We start from the raw sequence: 16,745 nt of genomic DNA, 5'->3' as shown, positions 1-16,745 counted from the left end.
TCTGGGAAGCTATTGGCAGGGCAGGTTCCAGCTCTGCTCCTCCGATACAACCTTGAGAGGGGAGTTGGGATAGGAAAAACCAAAGGAGGAGCAGGGCAGAAAAGCCAGACCCAAGACAAAGATGCTATTTGGTTGAAGAAGCCAGCAAAACAGTTTGTTGTTTGTCTTCTTACTGAGACCTGAGTTGTCCCCACCTAAGTGTAAATCTTTTGCTGAGACTCTTAAATGAGGAGGACGGACACAAACTTACCTGCCTCCAGATTCTGCTACAGAGCAGTAAGGTCTGAATTGCCCTTGGAAGTGTCTTTACCTCCATCATTCAGGGAAGAGCCCCAAACCCAGTAACTATTAACATTATTGCCTGTTAGAGTGCAATGTCTAGTAACATCCTAGTAACATGTTCAGATCTGGAAACACCAATAGTTTCACACTGGGTAATTATTTCCTAACCAAAAGGTCACCTACCTCTCTGACTGGCCTAGATTACACTGGTCTGTCTGTTCGGTATTTTGGTTTTTGGGGTTGTTTGTGACAAATTCAGGTTTATCAGAGTGTGAGTCTGATTAGGAATAGATGATAAAGAACTACTTATCCCGGGTTAGTCTGGGAACAGTGCAATCGGGACGCTGCATGGCTGGGAAGCATTTCACAAGCCTGAATGCCTGTTTTCATCCAGTGTGATTTATTGTGCAATGTATGGTTGAAGGATAGGGGAGGTGGAGTTCCTGGAATTTGTGCACTGTGGCCAAACTCCATCCCTCAGTTCTCTAACAGGGAGGGCTGTTTTCCCTGCCTGACTAGGACCAGCGTAGTCCAGACCCTCAGCCCAAAGTTAAAGGCAGCTATACTTGTTGGGCAAGGGTTAGCAAACCTGACAATGGGCAGGGGTACCTTCACCAGGATCAGCATCAGGAAATCTCTCCTTGTGGGTGGCCGCACTTTGCTTTCCTTTGCTTTGTGGGGTGGGGTGGTTTTTATCCATCAGTATTCCAGGAAACCACTTCCCAACACACAGATTGTCAGAAATAATGTATTTGAAGGAAAAAATAAAAGAAAAAAAAGGGGGGGAGGGGGAGTGGGATAGGGAAGCGACTTCAGACTCTGAGAATTTAATAATGTTGCTGTGGGAAGGAGCAGGGAGCAGAACGTGGGCTCTGTCCACTCCAACCAACCGACCTCACTTGAATGCTGACAATCAAACACTAGAAACCAAGGGTTCCACCAGAAAGTATAACCTTTTCATTGTATAACCTTTTTCATTGTAACCAGCTCACCTGCAGCTCAAAGACAGGGAAAAGATGGCAAGCTCATTGAATTTATTGCCTACCATAAATTCTCTCCTGGTTCTCTATGTTACCAACTTCATTTTACCTGTCTTTTGATCTCTATTAGTTTTCTTTCTCTCTTCCTTCCACCTTGCTTGCTGAACATTTACGGTGTCCCCTTTAAAGGTCTCTTCCAACCTTACACATTTTATGATTCTAAGCCTGTTGGCAGCTTCAACATCTGCTCATTTTGTGTCTCCACCAGGATCTGTGATGACAGTGACATACACCAACCGTGTGGCTGATGCCCGCCTAGGCACCTTCTCACAGCTCCTACTCCAATGGAAAGGAAGTATCTACAAACTTCTCTACTCTGAGTTTCTGATTTTCATCTCCCTCTATTTCACCATCAGTCTTGTCTACAGGTGAGCATCCTTACACCATGCCACTAACACAGCCTTCAGCTTGGCCCAGACCAGGACAACTGAGCAACACAGGACTGGGACAGTGTTCCTGGTAAAGAGGAGTTGGAAGGAAAGGTCCTTCCTCACTGTTCCAGTATGGCTTAGCATCTGACAAATCTTTTTCTGTCCTGAGAAGTAACAGAGTTTCTATTCCCTGGGACCGAGAGTCGTATTTGATGATGATATGCATTACACACGTCAGTGGAGCTCAAGGCTGAGCTAGTACTGGAGCTTTAGGAGATAGCTTGTCACACAACAGGTGATGCCTTAGGTACATTTTTAGAGCAGACATCACCTCTGGAACCACATGTCTTTGATAATGCAACTGTATTCGGTGGCTGGTCTGGCTCCGGTGAGGGAAGGCAGGGAGCTCCCTTAGCTGGTTCAAGCACAGATGCAGCACAGTGGTAAGAGTGGCTCTAGGAAAGGGGCAGAAGCTCACATGAGAGCAGAGCTGGGACTGACTGGCTATTGAGAGAAGTGTGGTGAGCATCCAAACTCTGTGGCAACACCTCAATACCATATTGCACTGTCTTGAGAACAATAGGGGTGGTCCCTGGTGTCAGACTGCATCAGGTACTAAACCCCTGTCTGTGACTTCTTCTGGCTCTTCTGGACTGGTCAGCAGGACATTTTGGGGAGGTGGGCTGATGTCCCAGGCTTGCGAGGGCTGTTTGCTCACATCATGCCCAGACTGACAGCGTGGCAGTGTCACGACTACCCATCCTTGGCTTCCCTCACCGGTCTCCTAACCCAGCCCTCCAAACAAGGCACAGACTCTACTTTTGCAGCTATGCCTCTGTTTCTCCCTTTTAGGCTGATCCTGAGTGAGAGCCAAAGGCTGATGTTTGAGAAGCTGGCGCTCTACTGCAACAGCTACGCTGAGCTAATCCCCGTGTCCTTCGTGCTGGGTAAGGAGCTCTGTCTGGGAACACACAGGGAAGGGAAGTGAAGGGAAGCATCTCCCTGGACCAATATAGCTCTGCAGGCAGGCATGACTTGCTGAGCAGATCCCTTCTTCTGCCTTTGTATAACTCCTCAAGCAAAATACATCTACGACAATACATCATGCCACGTTGCAGCTGTGAGGTATGCCCCCAGCACGCACCTTGCAGTGGCCAGATGTACCAGTGTGTTCTGCCAGGAGGGCAGTAGCACCACATAAACCATGAAATCCTGACTCTAACTTCAGCATGAGGAGCTAAATTGTCCTCCAGGCAGGCCTGCATCCCCCTATGAGCAGTACCAGCCTTCCTACACAGGAGCATTTACATCTCCCACTCCTTTAGGACAGCTAATTTGCTCAGCTCACCTCTAGGTTTCTACGTGGCTCTGGTGGTGTCCCGCTGGTGGGCTCAGTATGAGAGCATTCCCTGGCCTGACCGCATCATGAACTTGGTCTCCTGCAACGTGGATGGGGAGGACGAGTACGGACGGCTCCTGCGCCGCACCCTCATGCGCTACAGCAACCTCTGCAGCGTGCTGATCCTGCGCTCAGTCAGCACCGCTGTCTACAAGCGCTTCCCCAGCATGGAGCACGTCGTGAGGGCAGGTCAGTACCGGTGCTGCCTTCTGCGCAGCTCTGGCACCAAGCTGGCAGCAGCATCTTGCTGCTGTTTCGGGGGGGTAACAAGCCCTGGAAATAGGCACACGACCTCCAGATTGGAGACGGGACAGTGCTGCAATGTGCTCAGCTGATGTCTGCAGTGCATCTGCTCACACCCTGGCTCTGCTCTTCTGAGATAACCAACTGTTTGTTTCCCCGTGGCGCAGCATGCTTGTTCCTATAGCAGCTGGCAGGCTTGTTTGAAAGATGAAGGGTCTCTGCCCAAATTTCTTAGGTAAGGAGAGCGCCAAGATGCGATCGTGAGCACAGCTACACTGCAGGTCACAGGGCAGCCCTGGCTGATCAGATTAGGGTAACTGTGGTGCAGTGACTTCACTGGGAGCTGCTCGCCCTGCACTGGAACTGTGCATGGGAAGATAAGAGCTCTCTGTACTAGATGACCCTGTACACAGATCTGTGGCAGAGCACAAGCAGAACCCTGCCAAGTGGTATGTCTGTCCTCCCTCAGGACAACAGCTTTCCAGTGGGCAACTGGGACTTGGAACCTCTGACCTTACCTGCTGGGTTCCCTGAATCCCCTCTGAAGATTCTCCCTGAGGTATAACATCTCCCAGTCTGCCCAAAAGGAAAGGTCTGCACCGGCCCTGCTCAACCAGGTTCCCTTTGCAATCTAAGAGGGAGAAGCAGGCACTTTGAGGACATACATTCTCCTGTGCTCAACAGATCATAGAATCATAGAATTGTAGGGGTTGGAAGGGACCTCAAGAGATCATCGGGTCCAACCCCCCTGCCAAAGCAGGCTCCCTAGGACATATCACTCAGATAGGCGTCCAGGTACACCTGGCAGCTGCACCCTCAGTACTTTATGTTCCTACTGACCATGATCTGATCAGATACACTGCAGAGAACTCAAGGGTAACAAGATAAAGCTGCTTCTCACACTTCTATGACTCAATGCTTTAACAAGATGACTTGCTCTCCCTCCTGTGTGTCTTCCAAAGGCTGAGTGCCTGAGTCTGTCCTCTGAATTTTATGGACAGCTAAGGTGACCATATAGATGCTTTCATTTCAGACCAGATCAATTCCTTTCTGCCCTCTGTGGCCACTGCTCTCCCACCTGCTCTTTTCCACCCAGGCCTTATGACACCAGAAGAACACAAGAAATTTGAGAGCCTGAATTCCCCCCACAACAAGTTTTGGATCCCATGCGTGTGGTTCTCCAACCTGGCTGTGAAGGCGAGGAACGAAGGGAGGATCCGGGACAGCGTGCTGCTCCAAGGCATCCTGAATGTGAGTGACAGAGGCAATAGGCAACTGATTGAAACCCTCATCCCATCCTCTGAGTGAAACTACAGGGATTTCCAGGGGTCAGACAAGGAATAGGCACGGTGAGGTAGGACAGTAAGCCAAGGTTGTCCCTAGGGATATTAGGTTAACTCTGATGGGAAATACGCCCACTGCCACACTCCAGGTCATGACAGAACAGAGCTTTTCATGGCCTGCTGATGTGGGAGTGATGTCATATATATTAGAAGCGCGGGGAATGTGACATGTCTCTCAAATGTGGGACTGGGAGGAACCACGGGACTTACATCTAGGTGTGGTAATAGGAGACAGCTCCCTGATCAGCCTTCCTCCAGCCTTCATGCTTTCCAGAGAAGCCAATGAAGATCTCTAGGGTACAGATGGAAAGTGATGGGATCACCAGGAAGCCTGTATCTGGAAGAGACCAGGAGAGGTCAAAAGCATCCCAACAGCCAAGGTCCCTGTAGAAAACTTCACTATTGAAACCTCTTAGATAGTCCTGGGAAGGAGGCTTATGCTCCACAGGAGGGACCTGGCAATGATCCACACCCAGCTGTAGAGAAAAAAGGTCCAGGAGCAGCCCATTCTTCCTGGTACTCATGTGCAGAGAAAGTCCCAGTGCATTTGTTGCCTGGAATGAGATTGAGATCTCCCTCTGGGCTATTTATCTAGACAACATACAGTCAGGAGAGAGAAGCTGATGCCCTTGAGACAGTCTTTGTCGAACCTGTTGGCTGCTCATTTTGTGAGGAGGAAAAACTCTGCTATGAAGTGAGCCAGGAGAGGATCTTGGGCTCAAATGGAGACACCCAGGCAGCAAGGAGCAACTCCAGGGCAAGCGTGAGACTCTGCTGGTGCTCTGCTGTGGTGAGGCTGGGTACTAAGAGAGCAGGAGTCCTGGCTGAGGGGGGCTGTGTTGTCATCCCCCTGTCCACCCCCAGCTGAGGTGTGAGCAGCATGGACTGGAGCAACAAATGGGGCCGCAGACCCTCAGCAAGGAGACATAAAGTTATGCAGACAGACCACTCTTTTTCCTCACTGCAGGAGCTCAACACCTTACGCAGCCAGTGCGGGCGACTCTACGGGTACGACTGGATCAGCATCCCCCTGGTCTACACTCAGGTGAGAAGGGATCCCCTACACTGGGCTCTGCTGCCCGCCTGCACGCACCGCCCCACGCTACAAGGGGTACCCCCATTACACCTGACCCACACACAGCCCATACTGACACGAGGGACACTTGGACCCCTTGTCCTCACCTACACAGACGTAGCTCAGCAACGCACACGCAACCCAGCCCAGCATTATTTCCATAGCTCCAACAGAAGCCGCCTCTCCGAAACACAGACTCACGCTCTCCAGGGGTAACTAACCACGACACGGAGACCCACACGGATCCGTGCCCTGCGCCACGTGTCCCTGAAGCAGCTTCTTGCTCCTCAGCAGAGCTGGGATGTCTCTGCCAGCACGGCTGCGGCAGGCAGAGCCTCTCTGGCGGAGATGTGCCATGTGCAGGAGAGCGAGCTGTGCAGCGTACTCAGCTGATGAACAGCTCTCTCAATGCAAACCCAGACAGACACCTCGGCACCAGCTCGCTCCTATGCCTCACGCAACCCAGCTGCTCAGGTAACACTAATGCCCTCCTCTGTGAAATGGGAACTGCTTCCCTTCAGGCAGCGCTGAAGGTTAGTGGGAAACTCTATTCCCACACAGACTGGTGTCCCATGCACTAGGAGCAAAAGCAGCACCACAGCCTGTCTGTGCCCCCTCTGCAGTATCCCACCCTTTTTTTTATCTTAATATCCACCATGCCAAGTCTGTCCTTCCACACACTCCGTATCCTGCCCAGCACAGAGCAGCCCAGCGCCGCTCCCTGCAAGGAGCTGCGCGGTTGGCTCGATAGTCTTGTGATGCTGGGTGTTTGTTTTGAACCCTTCTGCAAGTTGCATCAAGAAACCATGTGAGATTCGCAGCTGCTTTTAGGTAGAAAAGGGGAAGTTTCCAGTTCCATGGTGACAGAGAAAGCACCAAGCTCTTTATGGCCTGAAACCTGGATGAGCAAGAAGGCAGATATAAAAAAGGTCTAATATGAGGAGGAGCAGGAAGCACTCCTAGGCAGTCTCTTCTGACTTGGAAGTGGCCTGCCAGGGTGGACTGAGCCAGAAGGGGCTCAAGACAGCTTTCAGGAGAGGCAAGGACTAGCTTAAAATGAGCTGACAGCACCCCTTCCTTCAGCAACAGAACCCCCACTCAGCCACATGTCAGTTGTTTAAGCTCTTTCAATCCAGGATGTCACGTGCTTTCTTCTGTCACTCCGTGACCCCTACACAGATGCGATTCCAGGGACAGCATGGAATGAAATGCTGCGCACGTTACGGGCAAAGGGCACACCTAAAGCTTTCTGCAGTGAAAATGTACCTTCCTGCAAAAAACAGGGGAGAAGCCTCTCATAAATTCAATCCAAGGCTTTCAAAAGGCTCCAGCGACTTTGTTTGGAGATGTGTGGGGTGGAACTGAAGGGAGATGCTGGGAACTCAAGCTCCTCTTGTGTCCCCTGGCGTCTTTCCCAGGTGGTGACCGTGGCTGTTTACAGCTTCTTCCTGGCCTGTCTCATCGGGCGACAGTTCCTGGATCCAGAAAAAGCATATCCTGGCCATGAACTGGATCTCTTCGTGCCTGTCTTTACGTTTTTGCAATTCTTCTTCTATGCTGGCTGGTTAAAGGTAAGTTCAAGAAAATACGCCAGGAGCTGGCAACTGACCCAGCCAAGGGTTTTGCCCAGTTGTGTGCTCACCAGGGACCCAGCTGCAGCCTATGGGCAACATGCCAGATGCTGGCAGACAAAAAATGGGGCCAAAGGGGGCTGAGTGTAATGCCAAGACTTTCTCAACATCTCTCCCTGGAGATCAGCTTCACCTTTTCTAAAAGCTTTGGTCCTAACTACTTTGGGGAAAGAGAGGGGCAGCGGGCTACACTTTCCTCTACAGCAATGGTGAGGAGGGTGGGTTTCTGTGGGTACCAAAGTCTCCCAGCCACTGCAAGCCTCTGCTAATCCATCCCTTTTGGGGAGGAACAGCATTGCTCTGAATTCAAGAGACACCACACCCAATGCCCCTGTCCCACAGGCCTCCTTCTTGCAGGGAAAGGGGCAGCTATGACCGTGATGACCCTTGCTGTCTGCTCTCCACATGCAGGTGGCTGAGCAACTCATCAACCCTTTTGGGGAGGACGATGATGACTTTGAAACCAACTGGCTGATCGACAGGAACCTGCAGGTACATTGAAGGCAGGAGTCTCCAGACAAGCCTAACCTGCAGAGGATCACTAAGGCAGGACTGCACCTGAGGCTTTAGCAAGCTTGGTCTGTGCAGTCACAAAGTTCTCCTGCAGTATCTCAGTCACCCACCTCCCTGCCTGCAATGGGGCCGAGCAGCTGTCCCTGTTATCCTTGTGCTCTCCTGAGGTGTCCACGGCTGCACGTTAAGAAGGGGCCCAGAATCTCCCAAGGGAGACGGCTAAAAAAGCAGGAAGAGAGCACAAGGCTTCCCAACAAACATGAGAGGGAAGGTGGCCTCCTCTCAGCAGCCAAGGAGATATGCCAGGCTCCAAGAAAAACGTGTGACAAGACCTGTGCCAGGAAGCAGCCTGCACACCAGAGCAGACGGGGGTTTTGGCACGTCTCTGTACACAGAGAGCGATTACAGCTTTAGTCTGTGCTCTGGCACACAGGATGGATCCAGGCTGCTCCTTTCCCACCTTTTGATGACATCATTCCTGACTCTCCCCAGCTTTCTCCACCCATCTAAAACTGCTACCTCCACTTTCTGTCACACAGTAACTCTCCACCTTCAGCCCTCCCCAGCACTGAGCCCTTTTGTCCTAGGGACTGTATTGCTCTCCCATCCCCTTCAGCATCACTTTCTTTCCAACTCATCAGATTTCCCTGTGTGAAAAACAACCCAAGCAACAGGAAACCACACAGCAAACCCAGCCACTCACCTCACTCCTGTGCTGCATTGCTTCCTCCTGCCCTGTGTTCACCCCTTTGCTCACTGATAGCAGGCACACATAGTAACAACATATTAATTAAGTGATAATGCTGCTTACCTTGTGTCACATTCCTGATGTCCCCTGCAGGTCTCCCTTATGGCAGTGGATGAGATGCATCAGGATTTACCCATTCTGGAGAAGGACCTATACTGGAACGAGCCTGATCCTCAGCCACCCTACACCGCAGCCACCGCTGAGTACAAGCGCCCGTCATTCCTTGGCTCAACTTTTGATATCAGGTGAGTGCAACCACAGGAGGACTGAGTACCTGAGCAGTCAGAGCGGTGTAACCGTCCCTTTTGCTTTCCCCCAGCATGCAGAAAGAAGAGATGGAGTTCCAGCCCCTGGAGCAAATTAAAGAGAATGAGGAGGCCAAGCACTCCACACCATTACTGGGACACCTGGGCCGCCTCCTCGGTGTCCAGTCACCAAGCTTCTCCAGGTCCTCTTCCCGGATGAACCTGCTACGCAGGAGAGGAGACCCCACGTCCCCCTTCGCCCATTATATATACCAAGACATGGGCAAGTCTGGCAGCCCTTGCAGCATCAATCAGCCAAGGGGAGACTCCAGCTCACAGGAGCAGTGGGACAGTGAAGATGGGAAACTGAGGGAGTTTGATGCCTTCATGTCAACACCGTTTTATGAGAGACCCGGTTTCTACAGTGCTCCACAGACCCCCATCAGCTCTATCCCCATGATCTTCCCTTCTAGACGCCAAGGCCGCAAGAAGCCCCCAGCGCTCTCCAGCATCGCTGCATGCTCGACCTCTCTTAGGGATGTCATCGTCAACTCCTCACCTTCCAGAGTCAGTGACATGGATAAAAGCCAGAGCTCCCTTGGCTCAGGTGCAAAGGAAACATTTATTTGGCCAACAGATCGGAGCAAAGGTCCTGACTCACTGCTTGTAACAGTAGGAGAAAAGAGCAACTCTAACAGCAAAAGCAGAGAAGCTGCCACCACAGGAAGCCCAGGAGCTCAGTCCGCAGCGTCAGACAGCCCTAAATTCCCCTTCTTGGCAGAGTCCCCAGACCATGAGAAGCAGGATAGCTTCAAGAGCCTGAAGAGCTTGAAAGGTTCCTACCTTCCCTGGCTAACCCTGGAGAACTCTGCCTCAGCCACCCCCAATTCTGAGCATTCAAGCGCCTTTCACACCCCCAGCAACAAGACCCCCGGCAGCAGTGCCACCCTCTGCTTCTCGTTCACCCCCGTAACATCTCCAGTGCTGGCGAGATCCCACATGGGGAACATGGGCTCCGACACTCACAGCCTAAGCTTAGAAGATACAGCCATCCCTCCAGAGCAGCATTCAGCAGAAGCTTCCAGGACCACGAGAGATACTGGAAGTGGAAGCACTAACGGTCCCCCTATAAAAGAGCCAAGACGGGCAGAGAGTCCATCCCCCAATGACTCTGGCATCTCCCTAGCTGAAGGTGACTACGTGGGGCTGATGGAGGTCATCATGGAGACCAGTGAGAGCACATGTGAAGAGCAGACAAACCAGTACAGCTAGAGGAGACCAAGAAAGACACGGTTCTATTGAGATACTGCAGTATCTCTATACCGCAGGTATCTTTACACCTGGCCACAGCAGCACTCACCCACCTCCCGCTGGAACATACAGCTAGAGCCCAGCCTAGGCTAAAGCCAGCACTAAGGACACACTGGTACCTGCCTTGGGCACAGTAGCAGGCACAACTTCAGTGTTGTAACAGCCACCACCCAACCAAACCCCCTCTGTATTTGTAGCAAAAGAACAAGTAACACTTTGAGCATTAAGTATTGCAGGTGCCAAACAGCAGTAGCTCAGCAGGTACCAGCCTCAAGATCCCCAAACAGAAGAGGAATCTGGTTAATAAGGATACTTCTCCCTTCCTCATCACAGCAAGAATTCCAACTTGAGCCTTTTGTTACCATTTAGTCACAAACCCCATTACAAGTCTCAGGTAGGACTTGCACTACTAACAAGATACCCCAGGGAAAATGAGGGACTGGCATCATTCGTGATGCAGACCCATAGTGCTGCTGAAGTCACATCTAGCTGCTGTTTTCCAGCACTGGAAAAATAATGGACTAAGCACCAGTCCACTCAAACCAGTGCCGCAGCTAATGTATTTGTTTTATTCCCCACATCACACTTGCCACTGATTAGAGTGTTCAGAGAAGTCCTCTGGATGGTAGCAGGCACCATTACAGCTATTAGGTTTTACTGTCTTCCCTAAGAAAATAAAAGCAAGGCTGAAGTCCAGGACCACCTGTTTTGTTTCCTCATTTTAGTCTCCATGCAATTAGAATTTAGAGAAGCCACAGTAGTTTTGCTACTTGTATGTAAAAAACCCTGCAAACACACCCATACTGCAGGCAGCACAAGACAAGTTTCCCTCCCACTTCCCTTTCCTAACAGCTGCCTACCCTCTCTCCCCTCCAAATATTGCTGCTCATCACCACCATCCCCTGCAACTCCTGACAGCCTCCTCAAGGCAGTTCCTGCAGCACTGCTGCTGCCATTCAGCCCAGTTACAGTACACAGCTCTGAAGGCTTGATTCTGGTACATGGTCTCCACCCACAAGGGCAGTGCCACTAAAGACAGGCACAGCACACTAATTCTCCCCTTAGTAGCCTCATCCAAACTCACAGGGACCAGTTCCACAAGCCCAGGTACTCAAGCCTTTCCTTGCAGGAACAGCTTCAGTGGCAAAGCCATTTAAACACTTCAGTCACTGAACAATTCCTGCAGCTGATCCAGAGGGATCTGAACAACACTGGGTTTTGTAAACACATCAAGTAGAATCTATCCCCTCTGGTGTATTCCTTCATCTGTGCCCAGTTTGGCTGTCACAAGAGACTGAAGCACAGCCCTGCAAGCAGAGCCCTCTTGCTCCTCAGAGAAACAGGAAAAGCCAGCTTGAACCAAGTCACTTTATTGGATGGAGGGCAATACACAAAACACAAGAGAAAAGAGGGGTGATCTCAGTACAGAACATGAGAACTGTTTATCTAGATAGCTGAAGATGCATGCATGGCTGGACAGTAAAGTAGGAGTCCCACTGAAACCCAGGGGGTGGCTGGCAGCAAGGCTTCAGCTCTCATTGTCACTGTCCCCGAGGGTGTGCTTGTCAAAGAGGTACTCTGCCATGCCGTATTTTGGTGCCCCCATCTTCCGCAGGTTGGTCACGTGGTCACCCAGCTCTTTGATGGATTTAACCTGTTCATCCAGGTAGTGGGTCTCGATGAAGTCACACAACTGAAAAGGGAGACAAGGAATTCAAGTTCACAGCTTATCTGGGACCTGAAATCCCACAAATCCCTGGTAGGGAAAGGAGGAGATGTGCAATGACAATTGTACAGCTGCAGCAAAGACTTTGGAGGAAGAAGCCTCTAGTTTTACCTCAGGGATGCCAGAACAAGACCAAAACAAGGCACACTTGCTACAGAACCTTGCAGTACATCATCAACTCAAGCAGCTTCCCCTCTTTCTCATTATGGGAAAGTTTCTAACGTATCTGGAACCCCATTGCACAGCACTATTCCAGAAGGGTCCAGTTGTGGTGTTAGTAAGAGTCCCTAACTTCTGTGAGACACTTCCAAGAGTCTTTAGATTCAGACACCTGCTCATCTCTTTCTGATACTAAGAAGTCTCAGCCCTCAGTGGTGTGACGGTTTTTAACATTTGGAGGAAGCAACCCTGAAAATTTTAGGCCAAAAGCCTTCCAGACACACACTGGTCTAAAACTAGACCTCATCCCCCACAGAAGGCAGCCTTCTCCATAGACCTTAATACATTTAATCTCCTCTTCTCTCCAAAGTGCTGTTCACATGACAGCCACAGAAGGGTTTGAACAGAGCGATGCACCCACTGTTCTGCAAGGCAGGCCTCAGCCACCCTAACATGTCACAAGCAATGCTCCTGGAAAAAAGGGTAGTGTCTGACACCTTGACCTTCTCTTCAGAAGGGCTGCACCACCAGCTCAAACCCTTTTTTCATCCTTAGGAATGGCAGACACACACCCTCAGCTTCAGTATCTACTTACGTGTGGGTCATTCTTTTCAGTTGCCAGTTTGTGCAGCTCCAAGAGTGACTGGTTCACGTTCTTCTCCAGGTGCAGAGCACACTCCATTGCAGTCAGTCCATTCTCCCAGTCATCACGATCTGGCTTCTACAAGGGGAAAGCACATGACCAGATTGGCTGTAAATACCTGAAGGCCATTAGGGAGCAAAGTCCTTTAGATCAGTCTCAAAGCCTCTTCAAGCCAAATAACCAAGCATTTAGGTACCCTCAAAAACTTGGGAGTGTCCACCAAACAGAATTGAATGCATGTTTCAAGACCCAGACCTAGGATCTGGGTTCCCCAAGTTCCCCTCCTATTATCTTCTCTGAGCTTCAGTAAGCACAACAGCTACCAGAGATACTTTCTTCCTCCTCCCGTTACAATCTAGAGGCTTCAACATCTGGCTATGCAGGTAGGCAATGGGTATGACCTCAGAAATGAGGCAAAGGTGCCAGTACAGGCAAGACTTGTCTTCAGCTCAGAACTGCCTAGTAAAGGCTGTGTTTCAAGTACTCTTGACTAGTAAGCAGGAGAAGTCTCCTCAAGCACCCACCACTTAACTTTGTTTCCCATTTTCCCCCATGAAGAGTTGTCTTTAATTACACTGACCCTACGACATTGCTTATTTTGTGCTGCTCTGAGCGAGCTAAATAAAGTGACTTCAGGAAAACAGTGCAATGAAATCCTGCAGTGAGCCATTCATTAGGAGCAATTGGAAACTCTGGATTCTGCATTTCCACAGCAAGCAAGTCAGGAGTTCTTTACACTGTTGTGTAAAGAACAGCTAAGGCTCTCACAATTAAACCTAAGGCAGATTAATCAGCTGTGTTCTTATTGCCCTCAACAAGCCTGGAGGCCCAGGCATCCTCTCTCACACAGAAGTACTCATTAGTCACCTGGCACAAATTACCAAATTACTACACACCTCTATATTTTGGGCCAAGTGCCACACACAGATCACAGCAATATATCATGCTTACCTGCTGTCAGCTACTGCCGCTCCTGGGAGAGGACCCAGGGGGAAATTCCTCCCCTTCCAGCCAGGAGACAGACCACAAGACTAATTCTACATTAGACAGGGCAACCCAGAGCTCCACTCCTCACCTTTATGTCCTGCAAGAAGATGCGTCCACCCCTCTGGTTCTGCAGCTTCATCAGTTTCTCAGCATGCTCGCGCTCCTCGTGGGACTGATGCAGGAAGTACTTGGCGAAGTTCTTCAGAGCCACGTCATCCCGGTCAAAATAGTAGGACTGAAAAAATAAGAATGGACACGCTCAAGACTCCAAGCCTCACCACCCCCACAGCCACACAGAGTCAAGTCTGCACTGTGAGTTCAGACATGCCTCCTACTGGCCCTACTTCAAGATGGCTGGAGTCCAAGCCAGGGCTAGCAGTGCTATTAATCAGCAACCTGACAAAATTCTTTCCTTGGAGGCACAGTACATTTTCCAGAGGTTAAGTTTTAACCTCTGTACCCCCTATGGCAAACATCAGGGGCACAAACTATGTTATTTGTGGTTCACTTCTGAAGATACTGAAAACCCTACAGATACCTGTCCTAAGCACCACTCAAATGCCTTAAACACAGCAGACTCAAAGGGCTTCTTTTCAAGAAAGAGAAACCGTAACTGCTCCCTTTGTTTATAGGGATCACAAGTCAAGGTTCCGACTTGCAATACCAGTTAAGAGTGGCCAAGAACTTTAAGGTACTTCTGCAATAAAGCTCCCACGTTTCACTAGGCTTACCAGGGATTAGATTAAGTAGTACACTTTCTACATTGGGAAAAAAGAGTGTCACACTAAAAAGATAAAAGCTAAATTGAACTAGAGTACATATTCAACAGCAAATACAAGATAAACTTTCTCTTTAAGTCCAAAAAGAATGTGACAAGTAGATGCTATCACACAGCTTATTTGTCCTTTGGCCAGAGCCATGAGGCAGGATTCAATGGGAAGCTTTGTATCAGCTGCCAGTTATTTACCAGACAAGCTACTACAGAATTCTCTGCTCTTAAACCAAGTTGGAAGCTCAACCCAAGAAAGACGCTGCAGGACCATCCGCCAACACAACTACAGTTGGCTTGAGCTGAGGTTCGGTCCTTCACAGTGGCACAGAAGCGGGCTGTAAAGCTTACACCTACATGCCGCAACACACTACAGTGTCACGACAAAGTTTAAAGTTCCCTACACGCCTGAAGCACCAGGATCGCTGCACAGAGGTCAGAGCCGCTGTTTGGGCCCGAGTTACTCAGCTAGGGCTAAAAATCAGAGTCTCATGCCAAGCGAGACATTTAAGCCCAGCGCCAAGGAGGCCACGGATTCCTACGGATTCACTTAAAAAAGCTGCGAGCTACACACCTCGCCTCGGGGGGGACAAGAGCGCCCGCGGGAAAGGCGCCAATCGCTTCGTTACTCAACCGCCGCTATCCAGCCCAGCCCCAAGGGCTGGGGAGCCGCTGAGCCGAGCTGATAACGACTCTGCTAAGGGCAACGGGCGGAGGGGCCGTTAACGTGTAACCCAAGTCCCGCCACCGAGATAAAAGCCTCACCTACACAAAACAAGCGGCCGCCCCACCCCCCGGGGAAGGCTGAGAACGCCCCGGAGGCGGAGGAGGAGGAGGAGGGGCAGCAGCGCGGCCGGGCCCGCGGGCACCGCCCGGCCGTACGGAACCACCCCGCTCCAAGCCGGACAGGAGGGGGGCTCTCCACGGTCAGTCCTTCCCGGAGAGCCCGCGCCGGAGAGCAGACAGGGCCAGCGAGGCCGCTGGCTCGGCGTGGGGCGCGGGCGGGCCAGCCGGGCCCTCGGCCCCAGCTACGCCCTCAGCCCTCGCAAGGCCCGGCCCTCACACCGTCCCCCGCCGGGCCTTGCACAACAAGGGGCGACGCTTCAGCCACACACCCCCTACCGCTGTAGGGCCCGGACCCCTCTCAGGAGAGCGGCCCCACCGGGTGCGCCCACTTCCCCTCGAGGCTGGCTGAGCCCCCCCACTCCCGGACAGGCCCGAGGCACACGCCTCGCCCTCCCCCAGAGGGCCACACGCCTCTCCTCCCCTTCGCCCCCGCGCCGCAGGCCTCCGAGCGGCCCCCAGCCCCCCCTCCCGCCGCCAGGCAGCTCACCATGCTGAGGTACACGTAGGAGGCGTAGAGCTCCAGGTTGATTTGGCGGTTGATGGCGGCTTCGCAGTCCTGGTGGTAGTTCTGGCGCACCTGGGAAGGGGGCGCTGCCATGGTGCGGCTTTAAGGGGGCGAGTCGAGTAGGTACGACGGCGCGAAGTGGCGGCGGTGGAGGGGGGGAGGCGGCGGGCCCGAGCGCGGCCGGTTCCGTCCAAGCACTGTTGACGCAGGAACCCGCTCCGCTCAGCCTCGCCGACGCGCTCTGCCCCGGGGCCGCCCCACGCCGAGCACTTTATAGCGCCGCCCCCCGCCCCCCATCCCCGCCGTGCGCAGCACGGGGCGGGGCCCGGCGCCGCGCTTCTGCTGGCCCAGCGTGACTCAGCACCTCCCCCGGCGGCGCGTGCCTCGGGCCCACCCCCCCAGCGGGCGGGGCTCTCGCGCGCGCCTGCCTGCCCCGAGGGGCGGTGGGGCTGCGGCCCGTGTCACTCACGTACGTGTGTCCCCCCCCTCCCCCAAAAAAACTGGCACCCCCAGGTTCAGCCGATCCCCGTCCCAGCCCGAACCCGGGGGTCGGAGGTGTCTCTGGAGAGCGCGGCGCTCCGACCCGCCGGGCAGGCGGAGGCCGCTGCGGCCGCCCCTCGCCCGCGGCCCTGCGGGCAGCCGAACAGCAGCGCGTCTCACAGCAAACACTGGGGCTGGTTAACTTGTACGGCACCGGGGGGAAGGCAGGGATGCCGCGGGGATAGGGGTTTTCTCTCCTGTTGTTCTGGAAGTGGTAGCTGGGGCTGGGAACCGGGAAAAAAGCCTGGCTGGGCGGTGAGGTCAGGTGCTGGCTCTGGCTTGCTGCCCCAGTGAAGCAGATGGTGATTCGGTGTGGTGAGACCTGCTGAGTTTTCCGGCTTCCCCCTCCCAGCGACAAGGCTTTCTTTC

General features: G+C 52.4%; 2 protein-coding genes across 2 annotated transcripts; one reads left to right on the top strand and one right to left on the bottom strand.

Annotated features, from left to right (window-relative positions):
- Positions 1–1,538: 1,538 nt before the first annotated feature.
- BEST1 (bestrophin 1) lies at positions 1,539–10,162 on the top strand (the record flags this gene model as incomplete). Its single annotated transcript, XM_084263980.1, has 9 exons — positions 1,539–1,690; positions 2,546–2,640; positions 3,048–3,281; positions 4,432–4,586; positions 5,646–5,723; positions 7,172–7,324; positions 7,796–7,876; positions 8,739–8,890; positions 8,965–10,162. The coding sequence occupies 9 exons, from the start codon at positions 1,539–1,541 to the stop codon at positions 10,160–10,162; spliced, it is 2,298 nt and encodes a 765-aa protein (XP_084120106.1).
- Positions 10,163–11,555: 1,393 nt separating this feature from the next.
- FTH1 (ferritin heavy chain 1) lies at positions 11,556–16,086 on the bottom strand. The gene is made up of 4 exons (XM_084263050.1): positions 15,819–16,086; positions 13,805–13,951; positions 12,682–12,807; positions 11,556–11,894 (listed from the first exon to the last, which is right to left on the bottom strand). Exons 1-4 carry the CDS (start codon positions 15,927–15,929, stop codon positions 11,730–11,732), a joined length of 549 nt encoding a protein of 182 aa, XP_084119176.1. The 5' UTR covers positions 15,930–16,086; the 3' UTR covers positions 11,556–11,729.
- Positions 16,087–16,745: the final 659 nt, after the last annotated feature.

This window comes from Gallinula chloropus (genome assembly GCF_964237585.1).
Source record: "Gallinula chloropus genome assembly, chromosome: 4".
Taxonomy (NCBI): Eukaryota; Metazoa; Chordata; class Aves; order Gruiformes; family Rallidae; genus Gallinula; species Gallinula chloropus.
The sequence above is the reverse complement of the archived record's forward strand: the minus strand, read 5'-3'. Positions and strand labels throughout refer to the sequence as shown.

What these genes read in the sequence shown, in the direction of transcription:
- FTH1 (XM_084263050.1), bottom strand. Translation starts at nt 15,929, where the DNA reads ATGGCAGCGCCCCCTTCCCAGGTGCGCCAGAACTACCACCAGGACTGC. An exon ending in CCTACGTGTACCTCAGCATG is followed by an intron (nt 13,952 to 15,818) that starts GTGAGCTGCCTG and finishes TTATTTTTTCAG; the next exon opens with TCCTACTATTTTGACCGGGA. An exon ending in CTGAAAAGAATGACCCACAC is followed by an intron (nt 11,895 to 12,681) that starts GTAAGTAGATAC and finishes CTCCCTTTTCAG; the next exon opens with TTGTGTGACTTCATCGAGAC.